Genomic DNA, 23,270 nt, shown 5'->3' with positions numbered 1-23,270 from the left:
TTTACCTTCGTCTTTAGAGACGAATGACAACGTATAAGTTTAAGTATTTTTATGTTCAACAGCTTACACTGATTGTTTTACTATGTTACTTACTAAGCCATAGCCAACAACAGTTATTCTCATTTTAAATTTTTAAACGGTCTTCAGTGATAATAATTCTTTACAAAAAAGAAATAGTCGCCATAAGTAGGTACTTATATAAAATAAAAAATAATATAACATAAAACTATTCCAATGTAGCGAGAGCGAGATATACAAAGAACAAATAAGCTGTCTATAGAGGTTTTATGCATTTTCGTAGTAAAGTCTGAAACAACTCCACTTGATGTACCACTCGTGTATCGTATTACAGTTTCATAGAGCTGTAGCACGTGGCGTAGCACTCAGCTACGCTGCTACGCCGCTACGACAATCAATTTAGTGTTGAAATTTACATGTGTTTAGTTGCTAATTTAAAGTTATTTTTCTTTAAGAGTTTATTTTGTTTGGGCTTGTGATTGTTTGTGTGTTGGTTGTTTGGGTTTCTTTCAACGTAACATAACTTGGTATCAACGCCTAGTACTCTCGAAGAGGTAGGCATATACACGCACTCCTCGCCAGCTATCTTTAAGTCCTATGTAGCAATCACTATTCGTTATCGTATTAACAATCACTATTATTTCCATACAATCCTATATGGTTTTTACATATTATACAAAGTATGTACATACAGACACACACACTCACACACACATATACACACGTCTTTATTGTAATAAAAATTTAGTCATTTAAGTTTAACTGAGCACGTTCGGTTTTAGTTTCAAAATTTTATATAACTGTACATGTCTAAGTAGGAAGAGCGGTGTCTCCTAACACAGGTTTATATTAACTTAACAGGGGACACCTGCACCTACAATAATGTAATCGCTGCTGCAAATACATATATATTTTATTATTTATTTAAAGTTTTCATAGATATATTGTGATGCCAAAGTTAAAATACTAATTTCTTTTAATTTATCTCTAAGTGACATCTTGGGTCCCAATTTGTATTTCCAATGATGGTTCAAAAAGCATAATGAGTGAAGCATCATTTTTAAACACTCAAAAAGTCATTACTGTCTTTGGTGTCATGTTTTCAGCTTTCACAATAAAGAAACACACAATTAAAGTTGCTTTTTTGTTTTATGAATTAGTTTAGATTTCCCAGAAGGTAATTAAAGCCAATTGCTGTCATTACACTCAATTAGGTGTGTAACCCTGAAAACTTGTCACATTCCGTGAAAATAACAATTAGTTTAAAAGCTGTTGGCGATATAGTTCATATTTGGTAACTAACTCAATGATTCACAGTTTTACGAATCACCTTAGTCAGCAATTAGTTACGGATTTACAATTTTTTTTTATATTTACATAAATTAACGCTCATAATCCCTAAAGGTTAGGTAGAGGTAATAGGCTACTTGACAACCTAGTCAAATGAGATACTTTTTACGAAATGTTAAAACTAAAGTTTTCTTTGGAGTTTGTATGGAAATACTGTCCTGTGACGTCGTGAACAAAAGTGGTTAACCTTCGTACTAATTGTTACTTATTTCATAAATAAAATTCGAAAATAAGTCGAAAAATAAAATAAAATTGATTTTTGATCATCTTAGACTGGCTTCTATTTCTAAATTAGAATTTTAAAATTTATCTTTGACCTTAACAAATATCCTATTCTAGTAGGTGTTACATATGTTCCATTTTTAGAACTGTACATACTTTGTCTGTTATTCTGCCTTGTTGAAACCATGATAGGTAAAATGCGTGAGTTAGATCGTAGCGTTACGGGTTTGAATGCCGGTTCGGATTCTGGACCATGGAATTCGACTTTAAGGAGTGTCAATTCATGTTTGAATCATAGATTTATTACGTGGTTTCCAGGATGTGTGCCCAGTAACGGCAATTCACTCGTCCCCTATAACATGCGACTTAAACATAGCTAGCGAGGAGTAGGTGCATATTCGTGGGTCGATACGACCCCATGTGGGTTGATACGACATCAGTCGAGCTAGAACCCTTTTTAGTTTTAAACATGTTTAGTGGCCCACTACATACATACATACATAAACTCACGCCCGTAATCCCAAATGGGGTGGGCAGAGCCACAAGTAATCAAAGACAACTTGCAGCCACTGTTGATACGAAGTCCTAAGATGGATATGATGAACCTTATGGTGATAAGGGATCAGCCTATCGCCCATAACATTAGTCCATCATGTTAGAGGACGCAATCCCTCTGTCGGTTTTTACAACATGCCCGGGAAGACAAGCAGCTGAACGTGTTCTATGTTTTTTATTTGCTCCCAGAACAGCATAGAAGCATATTAGTGGCCCACTAAACATGTTTAAAGACCCTTACGCAAGCCACCCTAAGTCTTACATTTTAAATATGTTCAAATTTTAATATAACATACACATATCATCATCACCAGCCCGTTAACGTCCCTACTGCTGGGGCACGGGCCTTCCCTATGGATGGATAGGGAGATCGGGCCTTAAACCACCACGCGGGCCCAGTGCGGATTGGTGGTTATTAACGACTGCTAATGCAGCCGGAACCAACGGCTTAACGTGCCTTCCGAAGCACGGAGGAGCTCGAGATGAAACCTTATTTTTTTTTTTGTGGTCACCCATCCTATGACCGGCCTTTGCGAAAGTTGCTTAACTTCAACATTCGCAGCCCGAGCGCGTTAACCGCTGCGCCACCGAGCTCCTTATGTTATATATATATCATGTCCTTATCCTTATCATGTCCGATAACGGCGATCTTAGTCATGTCTGTTATACGCTCTTATGTAGCTGGCGAAACCGAACTTCGCTTTAAACACACGATCACATCGGGCGCAGTAGAGCTGTCCGTCACTGTTGTACGTGTACAGTCATGAGCAATATCATGCACCCACTTTAGAACCCTGTCTCACTATCATTTTTGACATTTAATAAACTTACGGTTTAATTCGTCAAAAAAGTTAATGTGACATGGATTCAAAGTGTATACATATTAGTACTCGTGACCGTAGGTGTAATAGAGCTTGGGACGAGTCTTCCGTATGTGACGCTTCTCATCCAGGGCTACTAGTCTAGCTTCTTCGAAGGAATACTACTTTCTTTATTTTAATATTAAGAAGTTAATGTAACGTCTTAAACCTAAATAAAAATTTTATCTACCTATTTATCATATTATACACCTCTGCCTACCCTTTTGTAGATACAGGCGTGATGCTGTTATGTTGTTGATAGTTTTCAGAATTATTTTTCGTTATATCTTCACAACGCAGTCGATATCGTTATAACGTTTTATGGCACTAGGCAGGACCACTCGCGGTCTTATACTAAAACGGCCAGTATCTTTTCAATCGTTTTGCCTATAAAATAGAACGACGCAGTCCATAGGGTCCTTTATTTGCTCCAGTATATATTTACTAGGCACTTTGATCAGTGCAGAGTGGCAAGTATGTCTATATACACTTACATATCTAGGTATAAATAACAAACTTGTGATTCTAAAAAACAAAAAACTAAAACAATACTTAAACATAGCTGATGAGGTTTGGGTGTATACGTTTGGGGATACAGGTTTGATACTTATTTATGTTAGTAAATTCATATTCAAAAATATCTTTATTTAGTAGGTGACATAGTTATATTTTGAATCGTCATTTTTACATAACGAACGTTTCATCCGCTCTTCTTCTTCTAAAACTACTGCAGCTTCTCACAACCTATATAGCCGGAGAGAAAAAAGCTGCAAAAAAACCTTTCTCCAAAATCTTTCTCCAATTCTTCTCAAACGCTTCCAGGATGTTTCTCCATCTTAATCTGTATTGGGCTAGTTTCCCTTCGCTGGTGGGAAGGTTCTTTAAGTATGTAAAAAACCGGACTTGTCAAATCTTCAGGTTAAGTAAGCGGACCCTGTGACTACCGGACAACGCTAGGGAGATGATGAAGTAAATATTTATTAAATGGAAAAACAATAGAGTTTTGTTATGAATATAACAACTATATAAAATACACGGTAAGACGGTTAATGGAAATTGTCTTGCCCCTCTATTACATGGGACTTGAACATAGCTGGCGAGGAGTACATCCATTCCTCGCCAGCTATCAAAGAGCAAAAGTGCAGTTACTGAGCCTAGCGAATTATTTGTAAACAGTGGTGAAATTATGAACCATTAGTAGTTATACTTAATCATAAAATTTATGTTTTCGTTGGTGTTTTTGGTCTATTACAGAAACGACATGTAACCAGGAGGTTTTAAGTGCAGACTTTTGCACCTTATTGTACATCTCTGCTAACACCTTCAGGGATGCAGGCGTGTTGCTATGAATGTTTATTTTCTCCTTTAAATTTCTTGTATATTTGTTGGACACAAGGACATAAAGTGTTTTATTATTATTATATTAAATATATAAGTACTAAAGTGAGTATCCAATGGGAAAACAATGCAGTGAAGTTACGATGTCACTAACACCCTGTATAATCTATTATTGCGTGTCCACCCGGTTGTGCATGTAGTGTGGTAATGTATGGTCATGGGACACTGCCACCACTTACCACCACTCAATTATGACACAATCTACATATTGCTTTCACACCCTTCTGACTTAGGGCTGTACAGTCATGAGCTTCAAGTATCAGAATCAGAATCATTTATTCAACGTAATTATCATGGATAAACTTGTTGAAGGTCAATGTAACATTTTTGAATTTACGTCATTTCGCAAGGTGTTATGGCTGAGGAGAAGAAATGACAAGAAACTGCAACAGCAACACATCTTTTAAATCAATGAGGGTACATTACAAGTTATTTAATAACTAGAGGAACACATTCAATACCGGACATTTTTATCATTTAGGTAAGTAATCATTAATCTTATAATAGGCTTTTTTACATAAAGTAACCCCAAAAAAGATGAATTTAATTTACTTAATCTAGAATTTTGAACAACAATTTTATTTTTATTCCTTGTATTGTAAGTATCCACTTTAAAACCCTGTCGCACTATCATATTTGACATTTAATGAGACTTACGGTTTAATTTGTCAAAAAAGTTAATGAGACATTGTTTCAAAGTTTATACATATTAATACTCGTGACCGTACATGTTCTGGAAACTTGCTTACGCTTTATTGAGGCGGTATAGGAAGAGATTCTGTGACGCCATTTTGGGCGATATTTAAGATTGAATGTCGTACAGGAATCGTACATACATAAACTCACGCCTATTTCCCATCGGGGTAAGTTGAGACTATGGAACTCCATTTGCTTCGATCCTGACACACTTCTCTAGCTTCCTCCACATTCATCAATCGTTTCGTACACGCACGCCAGTCCAGATTAGAACATACTAAACCATTTCTAAGGACATCTCCAATTTGGTCAATGTACGTCCTTCTAGGTCTTTCTTCTACCACCAACCTTCGCTTTATATATTGCTTTCGTAATCCACAGTATACAGTAGTCCAGTATTTATGTATTGTACAGGAAACAATTAAAATAACAGATTGTAAACGTTCTGTGTAAAATTTTAAAAATTTTCGGCCAAGTATTTTAAGCCATTTGAAGCCATGGTGATGGTAAGCCATGTCAAAAAAGAAAATAAGAGTACCTAAGAGGAAGAGGAGAGGTTAGCAACTAATTCAATTTATATTAGGTTAGTTAAGTAAATAGATTTATATTAGTTAATTATGTATCTACCTACTTACCTCCTAAATTTTTGTGTGCTTATATCCAGCGGATCATGTGATACTTTTAGAACATAAAACCTACCAACTGTTTACAAAACGAAAATTGTTTTTTTTTTAGAAAATGTGAGGGTGCTGTATTTTTTTTCTGACGTGACTTATTGTAGATTTGCCGCAGATGGCATTAACTACTTAGCCGGAAAGGTTCTGTGTGCATATGTGTCTCTGTGTGTTTTAGTGTTTTACATTAATTTTGTTTATTATTTTATTTTTACAAGCAATAACACTTTCAACAGCCCTGATGCTAAGTACCAAGGGAGCTTCACATAATATGATCAAACCTTGGCATAATGGCGGCATACAGACGTCAACCAATTACCGGCACTGTTCACCAGTAAAACAACGCCATTATTAACAAACCCACGCAATTAAACCGAAAACGTATGTTGAGGACTGTTTTTTTGTATTATTTTATTTTAGTTTAGGTTATTTTTTTATTATTATTATTCATTTCTCAAACAAACTCACTAACTTACATGGAAAAAACAATATGTAGGCAAGTAAAATATTACGACACTTTACAGAACAGTAGTGACACTTTACAGTTCCGTGCTTCTCAGGGGCACGTTAAGCCTTTGGCCCCGGTTACTACTTACTGTAAGTATGTAGTCGTTACATGAACCATGTCAGGGGCATTAGGCGGCTCAGTGATAACCAGGGTTGACGAGGCTGGTATTCCACCTCACAACCCACACGATAAGAAGAACATGTTCATTGGATCATTGGATTGGCACATTGCTCTTCCCCCCCCCCACCCCCTTGTCGGAGCACGAACTTGAACACATGTATTATGTTTAAAATAAAAAAAAACACATTTTACTTCAACATGTCGTAGCAGTTCGTAACGAGTCGTAGCACGTAGAAAAACGTTACGCCTCGTAGCTGTACGTATAATGGACATCATAAACGCGTGATATTAATTTCTCTTTAACCTTTACGGATCGTCAAATGCAGCTGTTTCGGTATTAAACTAAATGTGAACAGAGATAAACACAACCATAGTATAGCACCACGCCCGTGTCACCAAAGGGGTAGGCAGAGGTATACAGGGTGTTAGTGACATCGTAACGAATGCTGAGGTGATGACTCACACCTAAATACATACCTAAAGCCAATTTCCCACTGGGGTAAGCAGAGACTATGGAATTACATTTACTTCTATCCTGCCTGACACACTTACCTTGGTCCTTCCACATTCATCAATCATCTGATACATGCACGCCGGCACTTATTAAGTCATCAGCATCACAATTTTTTCCCATGCTTCTTTTTTAGGGTAAAATGAGACAGTGAGGTATCCCTCTTGACTTCCGCCCAAAAATAAGATATTAAGTATTTATTAGTAAATGTTAACAGCATCCGTGGTCTAGTGGTTAGAGCGTTAGGCTCACGATCTGGAGGTCCAGGATCGATTCCCGATGGGGACATTGTCGAAGTCACTTTGTGAGACTGTCCTTTGTTTGGTAAGGTCTTTTCAGGCTTGAATCACCTGATTGTCCGAAAAAGTAAGATGATTTCGTGCTTCGGAGGGCACGTTAAGCCGTTGGCCTTGGCTATTAGCCGTAAAAACACCTCTACCAACCCGCATTGGAGCAGCGTGGTGGAGTATGCTCCATACCCCCTCCGGTTGATTGAGGAGAGGCCTGTGCCCAGCAGTGGGTCATATATAGGCTGTTTATGTTATGTAGTAATAAATGTTATCACTCGTCTATGTACACTACACTATGTATACTTTATTGTTAATGAAAGTTCATTGAAATTCCTACCCTGGGTATAGCCAGGTGAAGTGACCTGACAAAGCCTGTGCACGCGGTTGATGTAATTATCAACCCAACCACAAGTCTCAAGCTATGTCTTTACGTCTTGCCTCTATATTCAGCATACGGTAATCCAATAAGATGTGCACTTCCTGTGTTCACGAAGAAACTAGATAAATTATAAGTAATACCTTCATAAAGTACTTACCTAGTACTAGTAAAATACTATCCTACAATTTTCTACAAATAAAAAAGGTTAAAATGTATGAAAAGTCTTTAAAGAAGGTTCACTATTATATTAACAGCCTTGGTCCTAGAAGAGAAAAGCTGAAAACGATATCCTTTAGAAAATATGAGTAGAAGTGAATGCCTTTTTACAATTAACTGGCTATCACATTCAAAAACCTTATTTTAATGTCATTTATAATTTAGAAAAACATTTTTTACATTTTTTGTGCTTTATGGCGATATCAACATTTTTTTTGGTAAAAGCAGCCAGTGATTGGTTTTAGTTTTGAGAAGGGTTTAAATTATGAAAAAATGTTACGTTACATCATGACTTATCTAAGTAAATAATATTGCTTTTATTCATAAACTTTTTTTTATTATTTATTACTTATTGCAAATAAGTAGTTTAATGTACTTCTTCTCTTTTACTTAAGTAAGTATCTAACTGTTACGTTTAAAAACCTAATTCAATAACACAACAGAAACCTTCACGAAAGGTGTTTCATGGTACAAAATTGAAATACATGTACAAACTTTTTTGACAAAATCCCGCGCGCATTTGTTTGCCAAAAAAGTTACTTCTGTTTTTTTTTTTATTGACATTGGCAGTGACCTTAAACGGGCGTGATGGACATCCAGTAAATGTCCCGTAATCCTGGAGATGAAAGGGAATTGAGGTAGGATAATTTGACAAGCCATCATATCAGGTAATCAGAATCAAACGTTCCAAGCATCAACCTTTTACCAACACATTCAAAGGGCCTAGGTCGCTTTGATATTTTTTTCACTATTTTCCGCCCTCTTTCATAGAACTTGATTGAAAGATGTTTATTAAGTAAGTAATAAGTGTTTATACGGAACTGGTTATTTGATTTTTTTTTCTAATGTTGGTTAAGTTCAAGCAAGTTTATTCGTTATAAAAGTTATAATTACAAGATTACGCAGGATATTTTTTTTTAAGTCTTCGTAAGTATAACAAAATAATCATTAAGTAGTCAGAAATATATTTTTTTCCATAGGTATGTTCGTAGTCCAACTAAGTATAAATGATAGCTTACAACAAGAGCAAGTGAGTGGTGAATGAGTGTGAGTGATTTTTATTAATACCGACGAACATAACGAACACTTAGGAGGATGGTTCATGATTCTGAGTTAATATCAAGTGGAATTTTCTGTTACAAAATTCATGAATTTCTTTTTTATTTTATTTTTATAATTTTCAATTCTACACTCTTGCGATCGAAAATTTTACTTGATATTATCTCAGAATAATAATCGGAATCGTCCCTCTCAGTATTCGTTATGATGTCACTTACACCCCGTACAACTACTTGTAGCCATACAAGTAGGTATGTGTGTTAGTGACAACGTAACGATAACTGAGCGGGATGACTCAGACCATGATTCTGAGTTGATATCAAGTGGAATTACCTGTCGGAAAATTCATGAAAATATAGTGTTTTTCTTAATTGTCTTCAGTTCCATTTTGCCAACCATTTTAAGATATTACGATAAGAATATGTTGCGTAGTATTAGTAGCCCATAATAAAATCTGCAACTTTACTGTACGTGCCCAGTACCAGCATGCTCATATCTTGTTCACGCACAATTAGCACGGTGGTCTGCATCAGCGCGGGTTATCGTCGGCACGAGCGACTGAATCGGTAAGTGCCTTGACCGCGCGTTACCAACTTACGACGCATGTCTTATCTGCGGGTTAAACCCGAAGTACAGTCATGAGCAATATCATGTACCCACTTTGGAACCCTGTCGCACTATCATGTTTGACATTTAACGTGACTTACGGTTTGATTTGTCAAAAAGTTAATGTGACATGGTTTCAAAGTGTATATTATTATATTAGTATTCGTGACCGTACACTGTGCAGTTAGTATTAGGTACCATACCTAATTTTGCTATTTTTTTTTACGTTATTTATTGTTAAAGATATGAATATTATTGAATTTAAAAAAATTATTTGTAAATAATTGGTTATTAGAAAAAAGTTATTACGATCTCAATGGATTTTTAAGTAGAATGAATTTTCAAGAAATATATTAAGTTAAACAAGTGATTGCTGACCGATGTTTAAAATGCGTTGAGACAAACCCATGTCGGGTTTAGCAATGCTTCTTAGCGTTTAGGGTAAGTATTATTGTCCTGTTTTTTATCAATAAAAATAAAATTTACTTTATAGTACTGGCTTCGCTTCGCTTAGCCTGCGATGGATGTTCGCCGTTGGAGCTCAGTCACAAGGAAAATACCGAGCATATTAGAGTTATGCCGGGACGCGTTATAATATGACATGTCATCTGAGATAGGTTTAGTACGGAGTTACTTAGAGATTCTTAGAAATAGGCAGTATATAATACCTACATAAACACACCTATTTCCCAACAGGGAAGCAGAGACTAGACACATTTCTCTTGGTTCCACTACATTCATCAATCGATTCATTAGTACACGCCAGGTCGATGTAGATCGTACTAAACCTTTTACACTCTAATTTGGTCAATGTACGTCCTTCTAGGTCTTCCTCTGCAGTTCTACCACCCACCTTCGCTTTATTATATTGCTTTCGAGATGGATCTCTGTACTACTAACTGATGCATACTGTCCACAGTATACACTAGTACAGTATTTTCGTATTGTACAGGAATCGTACAGGAAACAATTAAAATAACATAAGGTAAACGTTCTATGTAAAATTTTAAAGGTATTTCGGCCAAGTAATTTAAGCCATTTAAAGCCAATAAGCCATGCCTAAACAACCTTCGCCTTATATACCGCTTACTAATTATTTTTTACAATTTTAAGTAATCCGTCTCTCTAAAGAAGTATAATCTTCTTCTTATCGTGGGGGTTGTGAGGTGAAATACCAGCCTCATCAACCCTAGTGTCAGTGTTATAATTTTGCCGTCAAAGGCCCCTGACATGGCTCATGTAACGATTACTCACTTACATCAGTAAATAGTATCCGGGAGCAACGGCTTAACGTGCTTTCCGAAGCACGGATCATTATACTTTCGGACAATCGGGCGATCAGCCTGTAATGTCTTAATCAAACTAGGGATCACAAAGTGATTTTTATGGAATGTCCCACGGATTCGATCCCAGGGCCACCTCATCATAAGACCAACGCTCAACCACTGGACCACAGAGGCCGTAGTATAATAATTGTATACTTACTGGTGAAGCGAGTAGCTTATTATATTGTGTGTGTTTGTATTGTTACTGTGGCGTCCTCTAATAATAAAACTTTCTTTCTTTCTTACTTACTCTCTCTCTCTTTCTCTCTCTCTCTCTCTCTCTCTTTCTTTCTCTCTTTCTTTCTTTCTTTCTTATATAATAGAATCAGTCAACAGAAATACGGAGCCACTCACCATTATCAATTGTTCATTCTCCGCTGCGATTTTAATTTACACTTCAACAGCTTACCCAAACTTATTCCCAATTAAATATGGAGTGCATTCAACGGAAGGCAGTCGACAAGCCTTTCCTAGCTGTCTGGTGCAGGTCAAGTCCGAGAGCTTATTCTGGATGGACACGTGAATTATTTCACTGTTAATATATTTTTTGTATACAAATGGGACTATTTGGTCTCAGTGCAATGCACGCGGCATAGTTGTATAAACCGACTGAGGTAATAATAGACTGTAGCAGAGTACAAACTCTACACATACTGGCCTTTCGTTCTGACCGTCAATCATTTTAAATTACGAAATTCTCATTCCATTCCGCATTTCGTTTCATTTTACACTGACTCGTTGCGTCCCCGATGTATTATATTGTTTAGATCTGGCCGTGCCCTCTAATTCTGGATTTGTTTCTGAAGTGTTATTAATAAACTATATAATATTCCTGTGGCATTCTAATTTTAATTGTTGAGTGGTGTGCTGGTATTCCAATTAAACGACTACATAAAGTAATATTTTAAAGGTTTATTGTTTTCTCACATAGCTACAGATTTTACACTTTTATTATTATTAATGTTTTATAATTCACCGTGTTTTTTGTATTGTTTAAATTAACCTTTTAACACAAGAAAATATTAAATACGCATTAATTTTTGATGCTAAGAAGGAAGTATCTATCTTTATTTATGACAATACCTTTTTTATAGTAACCAAAACCATAGACATTTTTACATTTTGTTCGTGATCCGAACAATTCCTGCTGAAGTTAATACGTTATTTTGTCATCGTTATCATTCATCTACTCTTCCGGCACGTCGGGATACCACCATCGTCATCACCCATCGTGCCGCAGTGGCGCCCAACGTGGGGCACGTAGAAAACTAAGTGATCGTAAAAATCCCTACTTTGATGGACTATAGACCATTATTTATTTATAAAAAAGTTACACCAACAGCCATTACTAAACCTATTACGTTACTACTCTAAACAGAAAGCTCGGTGAAGTGCAGGTACTTAGTCTTGCTATCCATATACCTGCCTCTGACTACCCCTATTGGGATATAGTCGTGAGATTATGTATAAAATGTTATATATAGTAATAAAAGTATTAATAAAATCATTGATATCGATGGCACTTCAAAGTAATGCTATCAATTCATTACTAGCTTAAACGAAATATTATGAGCTGTATCTTATTAATCAGTCAATCAATTAACTTTTGGTAATTCATTTTATATTTCGTATAGATCTTCCTCGCACTATGATTCATACTTGGTTGCACAAATAGAGAGAGCTCAAGGCTCTCTCCTGTGCCCTGTTTATAAAAACTTACAAGCCCTGTATTACAAGAAAAAAAAATAATTATTACAAGAATGTGTTTATCAAAACTACACATGTAAATTACATGTTACAAGTGTCAATATTTATTTTACAAGTATATTTTACAATCCCTGTACTTTTTTTGATAACCGTAATTTACACGTTCTTGTAAGTAACTTGTAGCTTGTGAACGTGTAGACTTGTAAGTTTCGATTAACAGGGCCCAGATATTTATTTAAAAAAAAAATATGTTTGAGTATGACCGGAGTTTACGGTTAGGGTTGCTCATCATCATCAATTCAAGAGCCACGCTCTTGTCGGTGCAGCATTTTCCATGCTACTTTTTTAGGGAAAATTAGGGCAGGGTAAATAGGGTTTTTTAGTTTTTTAGGGTTGCTACGCTACATAAATATATGTACAATACATAAGTACAGGATACACTCAGGCACTTAAACTCCCTCCGCTTATTAAAAAATGAAAACCTTAATACCAGATTTAAAATAAAAGTCTAATTATTATGAAAATAATTGTCAAGTCATAATAATTATATCCAAATTATGAGACTTCTTTCGCTGCGGAGTATACTTACTTTAAAACTGGGACTTATTATGTTTGATCTACGTTTTGTTATACGAGTTAACCCGTTGTCCAAATAGGTAGGCAGTCCATCGCTACACGCTATAGAATCTGTACAAAGAACTTTGTTACTTAAGACAAATGTGCGACAGTACATTTTCTTTGCTACGTGGCTTGTTTTCAACATTAAAAGCAACATAACTTACGTTTCTTGTCTGTATTCGAATCAAAACCCGCGATAACATTCAAAGTATAATTTAACATAAGATTTAATTTACTTTCCAAAGGGAAAGTGATCGTGTGACAGAATAATCTGCATTATAAAAGAAACTCGTAAGTTATAGCGTCTTTACTGCATAACTAAGTTGCTATGATAAAGCCATACAGTAAAATAACTTAAGTACATTTTAAGGGTTTTGGGACCCTCGCTCAGCAACAATAGATGGCGTAGTGTAGCTGTGATCGAAATTATTATTTTTGTCGTTGATAAACTAAACCAAATGAGCTCCACACTTATTTGCCACTAGTTGAAGGTCTCGAGAACCTACAAACAATAAAAAATATTATAAATCCTACCTTATCTTCAGGTTTACTCTAGGTCTGAAGTTACGTTCTCTTTTTGTTACAAATAAACCTTTACTTACAAAACTTGTTTTATATGTAATTTCTAATATTAATTAATAAAAGTAACATTTATTGGTCAGCAAAAATTTAGTATCGACTCGCAAAGAAGAAGAAGAAGTGGGAAGTTGACAATAACTTCAGACCTGTAAACCTAAAGAAAATAAGATTTATAATATTTTTTATCGTTTGTTGGTTCTCTAGATCTTCAAGTAGTGGCAAAAAGGTGTAGAGCTCATGTATCTTAGTTTATCTATGACAGAAATAATAATTTCGATCACCGAATGGCATAACTACACTTACGCCATCTATTGTCGCTAGGGTCCCAACGCCCTGAAGCTGAAAGCTCTTTTGAATTGTACTCTCTGTCAGCATTTTCAGTTTTGAGTGGAATTATAATCACTATCACAGAACAGCGTGAACACCACATAGGTATATAGTAAAATCACATTCGCATATGATTTTTGTTAAGAAAATCTCGTAATGTATACACGTTTCAATCCATGTAAAAATATGTGACCAAAATTTTTCATCGATATTAAATCAAATGAAAGAAATCGATCGAATTTGTTAACAAAAATCTCATTTGAATGTGAAATTTGCAACCATCAGATCATCTTGACGTCATGATGGCGGGACCATTGTTTAACGTGTATATATCTTTTGAATGAGAAAGGTACCTACTTACTAGATTTTTTAGTTTAGGTATATACGCATATCTAACAATATGCAATTTAGCAATTGGTCTGCCATTTTGACGCTAATCGCTTATGTGGTTTTCACTATAAGACACGTAATTGTCACCAGACATTCATCACAATAACTATTCCCCCTATTCCCAGTAGTCTTACCAGTTGAAGTACTGGGAATTTCCTTCCCAATAGACTTACAGGTAAAACCGCTGGGAATTACCTACATGCAAACTTTACAAACGGGACAAAAAAGCCTGTTAATGTTAATAAGCTCTTTAAGTTGTGTCAACTGCACTTTTCAAGGTCCCAGCCAATCTAACTTCCCTACTACTTGTTTACTGCGTCGCGGTCGCGAACGTACAAACGAATGTATACTGCGGTATGGTAGCTACTGTAAACTATAACTATTTTACCTTTTATTTATTTTGACGTGACTTATTGTAGATTTGTCGCAGATGGCATTAACTAATTGGCCGGACAAGGAGAGCGCTGAAAGCTCTCACCCGATACAACGTTTAAGAGAACAGGCCTGAGGGTGCCCAGTTGGGACTGTCTTACCACAATAAAAATAAAGTACCGCTAAATAAATTAATAAGAAAGCCAAACCAAATTGAATCCAATTGTCAAATAATTTGTTTGTTATTTTTTCTGTCTATCCCGCTACGCTTTTATTAAATTCATTTCTTGCACCTAACGGTTGCCTAGAAGAGATTGTTACCTTAGCAATAAGACCGCCTGTTGTACTACTTAACTGATTATAATTGTTTATTTTTAATGTTTGTTTTAAGTGCAATAAGAGTTTTTTTTTTGTATTGTAATTTGATTGAAATTAGTCCAAATGATCAAATGTTTATTTTTTAAGTTTCTAAATGTAACAGGGTACAACAGAGCAAAAGGGATGGAAACATAACAGCCTGTATACGTCCCATTGCTGGGCACAGGGGTAAGGAGTATACTCACCACACTGCTCCACTGCGGGTTGGTAGAGGTGTTTCACGGCTAATAGCCAGGACCAACGGCTTAACATACCATCCGAAGCACGGAATCATCTTAATTTTTCGGACAATCAAGCTTGCATAGTCTTTACTAAACAAAGGACAGTCTCGCAAAGTGATTTCGACAATGTGCCCATTGGGAATCGAACTCGGACCTCCAGATGGTGAACGTTCTAACCACTAGACCACGCAGGCTGTTTGGAGAGATGAAAACACTACCTACAATTTTGGTAAAGGCACAGTCATACTCCTGATTCTATTTATCTTTAAGGTTGACTTTATTACTGAAGCTACCATACTGTTGCTATACTCACTTATACTTTCCGCAAAGGGAAAGGTTTGTGGGGACAAAGCTTTGTGCGGTGACTAAAGCCCGCGAGACAATCTGCCTTCTTCAAAATCAACTTAGAAGATCTTTATTAACTCCTGGTCTAGTACTCTTGACTCTCTCTCTCTCTCTTTCTCTGTTTGTGAAGCGTCTGTGGGGCGCTGAAATAATTGGCTAAAAGTAATTAGGTATTCAGGGTCGTTTAATTTGAAATATACGTTATTGCATCAAAATAAAATCAAAGTTAAAAGACGTCTTTCAGTGCTTGAAACAGATGATTATATACAGGTATCCTTATTTAAATAAAACACATAATACCGGGTTTTACCGTGTCATTGTCAGGGACATGAGACTCCCTGTGTTTTAATTATGATAATAACCGCGTAAACCTCTAAAAAGGTAAGTAACTATATTTAATGTTAGGGTTTTATTGCAAAAATGACTTAATCTGTAATTAATCTGGAAGTTATTATTTTTCTTGGAAAACCCATTCATGATCAGAGAAGAGAAAATTCTCCACTTAACATCAGGTGAAATTTCACAAACGCGAAACTATTTTTAATATATCAAAAAGGTAGTGAATGTCGGAATTTCTTCAACGAGATGCTATGTAAAAATTCTTCCTTTTTTCCATCAGCTCACCAATATACCAACTGGGGTAGTGAGAGGTACATCTTATCGCAAGATGAACTAAGTGTCCACACCTCACAGAGCTTTCTGTTAGACCAACGTAGGTGGTGAGCCGTATCACCGTCTATAATGGTCGAGCCAACTGTGTTAGTGGAAACTGCGTTTAAGATAACAATTTATTTGTGCAATTCGACCGAGGTGCTGGACCAATTCGAACCAGCGCTCCCCGTTTAAGAAGCAAGCTGTTGAACCACAGGACCACAGTGACAACTGCCACAGTGAGAGAATCGTTGTTCCAACTGTACTACTAAAACACATCATCATCATCATCACCAGCCCATTAACGTCTCCACTGCTGGGGCACGGGCCTTCCCTATGGATGGATAGGGAGATCGGGCCTTAAACCACCACGCGGGCCCACTGCGGATTGGTGGTTATTAACGACTGCTAATTCAGCTCGGACCAACGGCTTAACGTGCCTTCCGAAGCACGGAGGAGCTCGAAATGAAAACTTTTTTTTGTGGTCACCCATTCTATGATCGGCCTTTGCGAAAGTTGCTTAACTACAACAATCCTGCGCCACCGAGCTCCTCACACAACCCCACTACTACTAAAGCACACAATTATTTGCATCCTCTTTCATGAAGAATCCTGAATGGTCTCGAGTCTACCAACAAAAGGTAGTGAGCCGCATCGCCGTCTATAATGTTCGAGCCAACTGTGTTAGTGAAAAACAAAACATTCCACTAGTTAAAACATCATCAACATAGCATTTAGTGTCATTACGTTCACATTTAATCAACATTTACAATTTGTACCTGTAGTTAGCTCGGAGTATTTGTGTAATGAGTCCCTGAAGACGGAATCACGACGGTTATAAATGTTGTGAATTATGTCGCTACGCTGTAACTGGTTTGGAATGGATAAAAATAGTTTACGCTTCCCCGAAGGTAATATGGTAAATAAGGAGTAACAGAAAAACCAAGGTTAAAATAGAGCATTATTACCTTCCCAGATAACGCTCAATACACATCTTTGGTTTTTCTGGGTAGACTACAGGAAAAATAAATCCCCCGTGGTTCCTGGGTGGACTACGAGGTGGAATAGAGGATTTTTCTATCGTGTGGATTGTGAGGTGAATTACCAACACCATCAACCCTGGTGTCCGGGTTATTACTGAGCCGCCATAGGCCCCTGACATGACTCATGTAACGACTACGTACTTACATCAGTAAGTAACCAACGCTTAATGTGCCGAAGCACGGATCTTTTTACTTTTTTGACAATCAGGTGATCAGCCTGTAATGGTCTAACCAAATTAGGCATCACAAAGTGATTTATGTGATTTATCGCCACCGGGATTCGAACCCGGGACCTCCGGATCGTGAACACAGCGTCAACCACTGGACCACGAAGGCCGTTAATCGAGGATTTAAAAGACTCATATCGGAAACACACGACTGTTGACATTTTTTCGTCATGTCGCCGACTTTGCGCAATCTACGTGCTCAGTTTCCGGTTATTAACTATCATTATGTGCGCTACATAAAATAAAGACTAATACTACGTATAGAACGGACACTTTCCGTCCCGCGCGAATTCGTATCGGGATCTAGATTTGCCTCACCCCCTCTGGGTCTTACTAAATGCCCGTAAGCCGCTAAGGAGTACAGTCATGAGCAATATAATGTACCCACTTTAGGACTCTGTCGCACTAACATTTTTGACATTTAGTGAGACTTACAGTTCAATTAGTCAAAAAAGTTAATGTGACTTGGTACCAAAGTGTATACATATTAATGCTCGTAACCGTACGGGGGAGCGCGCTCAGTCTGTCTCCCTCACGCTTACGTATTTATTATTTACACGTTCTTCTTCTTCTATACACGTTAAGAATAAGATTTTTGTAAGTATAAAATGTATGGTGTGTATGGCTTACGTCTCAATATACTTACTCTTGTAATTTAAGAACGTCTAAAGTTGCAGTGAGAATTTGCAATAGATTTAGGCGGATGAAACGTTCAACAATTTAATGATAAAATTGGCGATCAAAGTATAACTATATTACGTAATTAATAAAGCTATTTTTCAGTTTGACAAAGTAATAAGGAGCTTCTGTTATGCTACTCCTCGTCTAATATAAGTGAATATAATAGTTGTACTTACTTATGTACTTACTTACTTATATTGTTAGAGTATATTTTTATATAAGTAAGTATATTTTAATTTATTGTTTTTATTTTATTAAATTATTATATTTGTCGTTTCCATATCTCGGGCCTATGCAGTCACGGACTTTTGGAAGGCGTGCGTGGGGCCGAAGCCGAAACATTATTTTTATTTATTTTTGTCTTAGTTTTATATAAGTTTTATGCAATTTCATAAAATTGCATGAAACTTATACAATACGCGTTTGTCACGTAGGTCAGCCGGAAGAAACCTCTTTCTTACAGATAAACCTATACAATCTTTCTTCTTTCTTTATATGTTTCTTTTGTCTGTTCTATTGTGTACAAATAAGTATATAAACAGGTAAAATTAACACAAGCTCAAGAGGTACATCTCTCGCAAGATGAACTGAGTATCCACGCTTCACCGAGCTTTCCGTTAGTTCTACCGTCTAGAAGTTAATTAATTAATTAGTCCAGAGTTTTCAAACCACTTTAAGGTCTTCAGCTCTGAACACTGAGGCGGTACCGAGAGCATAATACAAGGTAGGTATTTAGTTACCTTCATGACGACCTTGGTGGTCCAGTGGTTGAGAGTTGGGCTCACGATCCGGAGGTCCCGGGTTCGAATCCCGGTGGGGACATATCACAAAAATCCCTAGTGAGGTGTGATCCCTAGTTTGGTTAGGACATTACAGGCTGATCACCTGATTGTCCAAAAAGTAAGATGATCCAACTTCGGAAGGCACGTTAAGCCGTTGGTCCCGGTTACTACTTACTGGTGTAAGTAAATAGTCGTTACAAGAGCCATATTTAGGGGCCTTTGGTGGCTCAATAATAACCCTGACACCAGGGTTGATGGGGTTGGTAATTCACCTCACAACCAACACGATAGAAAAAGAAGTTACCTTCGACAAAAGATACATTTTTTATTTATTTAGGGTGCCCAGTTGGGCGCGAACCTTGGCTTAGGGCGTCGTCTGAGAGGAAAAATATTTAAAAGAATGAATCGACCCTAGTGGGTCGATAGCGATAAGCGCTGATTAAAGGAAATCGTTGACCACGCCGGCGGGGTACAAAAGATACCGATCACCTATTACTACTAACCTTTAATTACGAAAGTTGCAATAAATACTTAAGCACCTAAGTACGTAATCTTAATCATATACTAATAAAATTGTTAACAAATAAATATCTGTCAAAAACTTTTCTCATATTTAATTGTAACTGGAAATACCTCGTGTGTTCATAACTTAGTAATATTTTTTATATTTTAAGGGGAGAGTTAGTAAGAATAATCATACTTACTAAAAACATACAAATTTATTCAAAGTGTCCGCCGTTCTTTTTGATACAGGCCTTCACCCGTCCAGGCCACACGTCAATGGCGGCACGCACCTTTATAGGAATGTGAGCCGCTTCTTTCACGAGCTCTCGCTTGACCGAATCCAAATTTTCCAGCGTTGAACAGAGAAACTACGGTCGACCGCAAATCTTTCGTTAAAAAGAAAACTGCTTAACTTCCCAACATTCCAAATTCAAAATTTAAAAAGTATAAAATTACCTAAGTACCAGCTCTCTTTAGTAATAAAATAAGTTTTTATTTCTCGTTCAAAACTTATGAACACACAAGGTACAATGAGTGAGGCGTTCATTAAAACGGGTACTTAAGTAAAAAGTGTACATAGCAACACGCCTATATCCCCGAAGGGGTAGGCAGAGGTGTATAAGTACTCCCAAATATGTTTCAAGGTCCGTATAGGGCGAGTTTATTGCCGTTAAACGGGCACAAATTCTGGAAACCATGTGATATCAATTATCAAACATGAAACAGTAGTTTACAGCCCGAGCCCGGATTCGAACCCGTAACACTACTATGTAAGTCACGCGTTCTCCAAACAGGCCTATTACGGATTTTCTATCGACAACTTTTTTGTTTACTTACTTTTTAATTTATTAGAATTTTAAACATTGTTGACATTGTATAATTAAAACATGACATAATCATATTTTTATTATAATAATGTTAATCTGTTAAATATTTAAGCATTGTCGCCTTGGGGCTCTACCTGTAGACAATGTTTTTGTAAACTTTAGAAATAAATGAATTTGAATTTGAAATTTGTATTTGAATTTAATGTCAGTGCCTACGCTTAATATTTAGTTCCATATCTAAAATACTTACTGCCAGTAAAAATTATTCTGAAAATATATTAAAATCAAATAAAAGCACTGATTAAACTTTATGAAGTATTGGAACGTTCATTAGCAATGCAATCATCCCGCGCTATGCAGAATCCTGCATTTAATAAAGACGCTAAAGTCAAGGTCCGAATACTTCGCAGTACGACGCAGTTTTTATGTAAGTAAATTAAATTTATTCCATGAAGCTTGTCGTTTAAAAATAAGTATATTTTAAAAAACATGCACTTAAAATCTACCCCGAGTCGTGGGGTGAGCTATGGTAGCTTGAGGTCGCAGGTTCGAATCCAGCACAGACCTAAACCAATGATTGTCGAATTTGTTTTTGAATTTGAGTTTGGATCATAAATGATTATCACGCGTTCAACGGTGAAGGAAAACATCGTGAGGAAATCCACATCGGAGGTATGTGACCTAATCTGTATTGGACTGGTTTTCCCTTCGCGGGTTGGAGGTCAGACAGGCAGTCGTTTCTGTAAAAAAACCGGGCCTGTCAAATCTTCAGATTAGGTAAGCGGACCCTGTAGAAATTGGGATAATGCTAGGGGGTGGTGGGGTACATAAAATCTTCGACCCACGACTTTCACCCACGGTTTTCTTCAAAAAAACACCGACTCAGTGCGAAATGCGATATGGCTTTCCACCTGTTATGTTGGTGTAACATAGATCACCGCATGCGAACGTATCTGATCTCTGTCTACCCTAAATGGGAATACAGCCGTGAGGAATACAATTTCAGGTATTCCGAACCTTTGTAAAGCATACCTAGATTAGCTAGGTTGAAGGTTCAAGGTCGTATGTACAGGAAGTCTCAAGGTAATGAGATAGTCTGACCTCAGGCGGTTGGTAATGAACTTATCACGGGCCGAGTTTCCTCACCAGAATTGTATTAGAGCAAAAAACTTAAAAAAAACTGTATACAGGCCACATTTTTTTAGTTTGTGGACTGATTTTTAATGTGATAAAGAAATGAAATGAAAGTAATGTGAGCGCGCTCACCGCTTTCATCGATATGAAATTCGATTAGTTATAAATATTATTTATTAAAAACGCCGTAAGCACGGGATGCGTTATCGCTCACGGCACGATAAATACGCGGGTTTCATTCAACCAATAATCGCAGCGAAAGATGTCTGTATAGACAAATGTCTTACGGCTATTGGTCGTGCTGACCCTGCTATTAGATAGTTTTTTTTGTTCATAAATAAATATTTATTCGGATAGGTAAGCCGATTTCAGAATACACTAAATAAATCCCAGGTAAAAAAGAATCAACCCCATAAATATTTTAAAACTACGTTAAAAAAAAGGTTCTAAAATTCTCAGTTGCCTGATTTATTCAATTCCTAACTACATAATTTCCCAAAGAGATAAGTTTTTCTCATTAACTGAAACAATTTTTAGACTTTGATCTGAGATTAAACGGGTTCGACTTGCTTGCGAAAGATTTTTTACTTTTAAATTGAAAGAAAGTTTTAGGTAAGAAATTTTGTTATTTTTCTTTTTTATAAAGACATAGTATTATTATACTAGCAGCTAGTAGTATTTGTTATAGTAGCACATTTTTTTTTCCTGTGAGTGCACACACAAAACAAAAGAGAAATAGAAAAGTGCAATAGACGAGCGAAAAAGTAAAGAAAACGAAGAAAAGATAAGAAAAAGAAAATAAACGTGAAAATAAATGAATGATAAAGAATGTTTGTTGTAATTGGTGCTTACAGCTGTTTTGATAAACGTACTAAAATATATCACGAAAACTATCTCAACACTAAAATCCCTTTTTCCCCTGCGAAGACATGCGTAATTTATAATATTAGGAAATGAAAACTTATAAAAGTAGTAGTGAGACTTAGAAAAGTAATAAATACTTACTTCTAATTCTATAGTTATTTTATTCAAATTCAAAAATATCTTTATTCAATAAGTAACATAGTTACACTTTGAATCGTCAATTTTACATAACGAACGTCTCATCCGCCTAAAACTACTGCAGCTTCTCACAACCTGTATAGCCGGGGAAAAGAAGCTGCAAGAAAAACCTCAGCATAGGGCCCTAGACGTTCTTTAAAAAAATTAAAAATAAACATAAAATATAATATACGCGATTTTTTTTCTTTTTTGTTATGAAGTCTTTGTTTCATTTACAAGGCTTCATTCACGTCCACATCGGGAATCGAACCCTGACCTCGAGATCGTGAGCCCAACGCACTAACCACTAGACCAAGGAGTCTGTTTTGGAAATATAAAAAATAATCGGTTGCTTCTACACATTCTCCTTGATAATATTTAAGTAATTATATATAAGCGATGAGCTCGGTGGCGCAGCGGTAAACGCGCTCGGTCTGCGATTGTTGAAGTTAAGCTTTCACAAAGGCCGGTCATAGGATGAGTGACCACAAAAAAAAAGTTTTCATCTCGAGCTCCTCCGTACTTCGGAAGGCACGTTAAGCCGTTGGTCCCGACTGCATTAGCAGTCGTTAATAACCATCAATCCGCATTGAAGGCCCGTGCCCCAGGAGTGGGGACGTTAATGGGCTGATGATGATGAATTACTTAAGTAATTA

At 36.6% G+C, this 23,270-nt stretch overlaps 1 protein-coding gene across 1 annotated transcript in view; it reads right to left on the bottom strand.

Moving 5' to 3' along the window:
• LOC126376820 (sodium-dependent noradrenaline transporter-like) overlaps positions 1–123 on the bottom strand; it is a 33,125-nt gene extending 33,002 nt beyond the window's left edge. Inside the window, exon 1 of the mRNA XM_050024367.1 lies at positions 94–123. Coding sequence (XP_049880324.1) covers positions 94–123 — 30 coding nt within the window. The remainder of the gene's footprint in view (positions 1–93) is intronic.
• Between the last annotated feature and the right edge of the window lie 23,147 nt (positions 124–23,270).

The sequence above is a fragment of the Pectinophora gossypiella genome, chromosome 21 (assembly GCF_024362695.1).
Source record: "Pectinophora gossypiella chromosome 21, ilPecGoss1.1, whole genome shotgun sequence".
Classification (NCBI taxonomy): Eukaryota; Metazoa; Arthropoda; class Insecta; order Lepidoptera; family Gelechiidae; genus Pectinophora; species Pectinophora gossypiella.
Note: the sequence above shows the minus strand (reverse complement) of the source record. Positions and strands in the feature narration are given on the sequence as shown.